This window comes from Boleophthalmus pectinirostris, unplaced genomic scaffold (genome assembly GCF_026225935.1).
Source record: "Boleophthalmus pectinirostris isolate CB_2022bp ecotype Guang Dong unplaced genomic scaffold, ASM2622593v1 HiC_scaffold_9, whole genome shotgun sequence".
NCBI lineage: Eukaryota > Metazoa > Chordata > Actinopteri > Gobiiformes > Gobiidae > Boleophthalmus > Boleophthalmus pectinirostris.
In genome coordinates, this window is record NW_026571541.1 from 4,948,049 (window position 1) to 4,952,782 (window position 4,734).

At 42.9% G+C, this 4,734-nt stretch overlaps 1 protein-coding gene across 1 annotated transcript; it reads left to right on the plus strand.

Moving 5' to 3' along the window:
* Positions 1-3,801: 3,801 nt before the first annotated feature.
* LOC110167087 (olfactory receptor 52K1-like) lies at positions 3,802-4,734 on the plus strand. The gene has a single exon (XM_020932391.2). It carries the CDS (start codon positions 3,802-3,804, stop codon positions 4,732-4,734), a length of 933 nt encoding a protein of 310 aa, XP_020788050.2.

Genomic DNA, 4,734 nt, shown 5'->3' on the forward strand with positions numbered 1-4,734 from the left:
AAAAATATAGCTTCAAGCGGTGATGATCGGCCCTCGCATGCACCTACGCCGTGCCCCGCAAACGTGACACCCCTCAAACGCCGCACCTTTGTAAAACAACATGACACTATGACACATAAAATTTTATTTTTCCACACAAATTTTCTATACATTGATGATTAAACTATACATTTTCGGAAACCTCTGGCACATTGCTACATCATGGCAAGGGTCCCTGGTCACTACGGGTGAGTCACGTTGCGCCATTTCACTTTCTGGCCACTAGGAGCTTCGCTTTGCGATACTAATAGGCCCTTTGAAAATCTCTGGGGCTCAGGCCTAAAAACACTCCATACTTTCTTCATTCTCATTTTGCTTATTTTGACACGATCATAAACGATAAACTTCTGTGACTTCTTTATTATTATTATTATTAGTTTGTACGACCATAATACAGTACAATACAAAAAAAAAGGAATAAATTGGGTTAAAATTATATTTTGTATTCATAGCATGTAATTTATTTTGCTATATGTAAATGTTTGAGAAGTTTTGTCATCAATGTACAGCAACCACAACATTTTTTAATTTTTGAAACTATTTATTGAACAGGAGTGGGTTAATCTGATACAGTGGACCCTCATTTATCACAGGGGTTGCGTTCGAAAAATAACCCACAATAGGTGAAATCCGCAAAGTAGTCAACTTTATATCTGACAATTATTATATTTGTTTGTTTGGCTCCAGTCAAATGAAGCTCATCGAGTCTTGCACTTACAGAGCAAATTTGGAGGAGTGTGCGCTATTAGGAACAGGAATTGATTTACGGACAAAATAACAAAATAAAGACATCAAGATCATGTAGAGTGAGTTAATATGAACATTTTAAGACCAAAAAGAAGTGCCTGAAATCAGCAGTTACAGAGAGAGGGGCGACGGTTTTTCAAGTCAAGGTAAATTGGAGTTAGCTATGTCCATTTCTTTACACAGTCTATGTCAGGGGTGCTCACACTTTTTCAGCATGCGAGCGACTTACAAAATGACCAAGCCAAAATGATCTACCTAATACAAAGCCAAGCAAACTGCACTGAAACACTCTGTGCCCCTTTAACTTCTTGGGTTCTTTTTAAAGACAATGCAGTAAAGTGTATTTACCTTGTTAACATGTTTCGGCTGCTAGCGGCAAGCCATCTTCAGAACTGGTAAAAAGAACCCAAGAAGTTAAACTATATAAGAAGACAAAATGAACATCTTTAGCTTACTCTGTGCCCCTTTTTGGACCCTCACCCACAGTTTGAGAATCCCTTCTTTAAGAGAACTTCCTCTGGCACTTTACACAAAACTGTGAAAAAAGTGAAGGAAGTAGATAAGATTTTTAAACCTGTTTTTTAAAGTAAACATTTACCAAACCAAACGCACATCGTGACAAACACAGATGCATTTGTGCACTTTTGTCAGAGAAACTTCAGCCAAATGTGGCAGTAGGTCTGTTCTGTAGATCCGCTCTATGCTGTAGACCTGCTTTGTGCCAACACTGGAACACAAATTTAGACTGGTTTTTGCTTCACGTTTGGTTTTGCTCTTCTAATCAGCCGCACTGTGGGAGGGGCTTGTGTTGGCTGTACGCAGGAAGGAGCGAGAGCGTGAAAAGGCGAGGGGCGGCGTGCTGACGTGAGGCAGATGGACAGGTAGGATGTTTAGGAAGTTGAACCTGCCCTGTGATGCACGCTGGTACACGAGGGCACACGCTGTTGCAGACGAGCCGTGCATAGGGAGCGTGTGTGTTTGTGATGTGCCGTAGAGTCTCCGCGGGTTTCAAATGAGCGCACAGGCTGCACGGAGACGCCCCACACGCTCCTGCACCCCGCTACAAGTTTATTACCAACAGCAGCGGCCGTAATGAAATATGATCACACTTGTTGAATGTCAGACCTTGAGTGAGAGACAAGACCGAGTCCAAACACGATCGAGTCCGAGACGAGACACGGCGATCTACCCACATGACCTTGGCAATCGACTGGTAGATCGCGATCGACGTATTGGGCACCGCTGGTCTATGGTATACTGTATTCTCACATTTAAACACGACACTCTTATATTTCTTACAAATTAAATGCAAGAAAAGGGATTGGACATGCACGACACTCTTCTACCACATGAGCGTGAAGCACAAGGAACTGTAGGTGCTCTGACAACCGGCAATGAGCTGTTTGTGTTTACATCGTACTCTATGGGAAAATGCTTTTTGGGCTGCAGCAGATTTTCAGTCAGAGCTTGGTCATGTTTCTGAAAGTCTTCCATGACATGACTGTGCGAGAAAAGATACAACAACAAAAGGAAAGGTTAAAAAAAAGATGCTTCAGAGCCTCCTGGTTAATGAGATTCAACCACTACAAGTCTGTGTTGAGGTGAGCAGCAGGTCACAGGTCAGAGATGAAGGAATAATGGAGATTCTGATGATGATTAATGAGAGCTCTCAGCCAATCAGCTTGTCCAACAGATAACATTAAAGCACTGGGTCTCCGTTTGCTCTCTTCACTCTCCACTTTCTCTAACATGAAATAATGTTAGAATTATTCTTTGGTTAAAATCTTTTGCACTAAAGTGTTTTGAGTGTAATTTGAAAACCTTGCCTGTAATGCTGAAAGGAATTACTATGGAAATCTATCGCTTTTTTGTGCATTCTGACAAAATTTTATTGACTGATTCTTGACCTATTTTCTTTTTGTTTCATATTATCAGAATAATAATGATGGCATATGCTCTTTGTGTCTGTTTAGTATGAGATATGATCTAATGAGAAACTGTGTCTGTAATGCTTTGTTAAAGTGTTGAGTGATTTAATCTTCTAAATCAGGGATGTCCAAAGGTTTTTGACCAAGGTCACAGACAGTGTTCAATACTGTCGTTCTTTCAGACAGATGTATTTTACAGAGGTCTGACCGAGCCTTCAAAGAGAAACTGCACCTTTAATAAGACTAAAAAGGTTCATCAGAACATTAATGTCTGTGTCACAATGTTTCTGGAGGTTGTGGTGTTGAATTGGTCACAGTGGGACACCTCTGTGCTAAATCATGATTTGGTTTGGCAAGACATTGACTGAGATACAGTATTTCAAATAGTTCAAATATTTATATAAATCCAGGCAGAATACTTCAGTGGTTTGATTGGTGGTTTGATGGCAACATTAAACCTCAGATTTCATCTGATTGCACTGATGTTGAAGTTTGTTGTGAGACCTGGCTGTGTTTGCTGATTAGTTTGAAGATCTTCCAATATTCTCAAAATCCATTCTCCTATTAGGTCAATAAATCACAACTATTATCAGAAATTCTCCCCTTTTATGACAGAGCTTATGATAAGATTAAAGACTTTTTAAAAAATGTCATCAATATTCTTTTATGTACATAATACGTACAACACACATGCACCCGTCATGTCAAACAAATGTGGGAAATTCTTAAGAAAAAGTCCTAGAGAATACAAGATTATTCAAGTTTTTCTTACAGTTATATTATTTGTATCAGAGCCACTTTAGGGTTAGGGTCTTTTCACAAGCTGCTGTTATAAAGTCACTGAAGATTTGTCACCACTTTATTACAAATTTTTTTTCATAACGATGTGTATTGATGTTTATTTTGTTTTCAGAGTTTTCTTCTCTGAAGTTCATCTTTAGTGTCTGGATCATGTCTCCAGTCTTCAGTGAATGTGTTGGACTGAGATTATGGTATAAAATGTTTTCTACAGTGTAGGTGGAAAACTATTGTGAAGTGAGTTCTTCAGTCTATATTAGTTCACTGTATAGCGCCCCCTACTGGTGCCATGGCCAACATCAGCTCTCACACTGTGTTTGAGCTCAGCTGTTTCCTGGAGTTGGGTCGTCTACGTCCTCTTCTCTTTCTGCCTTTGTCTCTCTTCTACTTCCTGTCTTTGGGGGCTAACTTCCTGTTGATATTTGTGATTCTGCGGCACCACAGTCTGCACTCGCCCATGTGCCTGCTCATAGCAGGGATGGCCTGTGTGGACGGGGCCTTGCCTCTGCTGGTCCTGACTCCCGTCCTGCTCAGCTTCCTGTTGGGCTGGACACAGATGTCTCTGAGTGCCTGTCTGCTGCAGATGTTTGCAGCCCACCTCCTGGGGACCTTCCAGTCCACCATCCTGCTGTGGATGGCTCTGGACAGGTGCCTGGCGGTGGTGTGCCCATTGCGGTACAGTGCCCGGTTGTCTGGGAGGGTGTTGTTGGGTGTGGCGGTCCCTCTTGTACTGAGGAACGTGGTTCTGATCTCCGGGCTGGTGGTGTTGGTGAGCAGGCTGCACTTCTGTGACTCTGTGCTCTTGAACTGTTTCTGTGAGCACATGGCTGTAGTGAGGCTGGCCTGTGGAGACACGTCTCTGAACTCGGCCCTGGGACTCCTCGTCATCGGCCTGGTCCCGGTGCTGGACTTCGTCCTCATCGCCGCATCCTATGTGGTTGTCCTGATGACGGCTCTGAGCGGCCGCGCCGTCACCAAGGCAACAAACACCGTGGTGACGCACATCATTGTCATGTCCATTTCCTTGACCGTGATCCTCGTGGCCTTCATCTCTTATCGTGTCCAACACAAACTGCCACTCACTGCCCGTCTGCTCTGCAGCGCCCTCTACCTGTTCCTGCCCAGTACCACCAACCCCCTGGCCTTTGGCATTCGGACTCAGGAGATACGCAAACAAATCCTTCATCTGCTCAGACCTGTGTTCTGTTTTAACTCCAGCTGA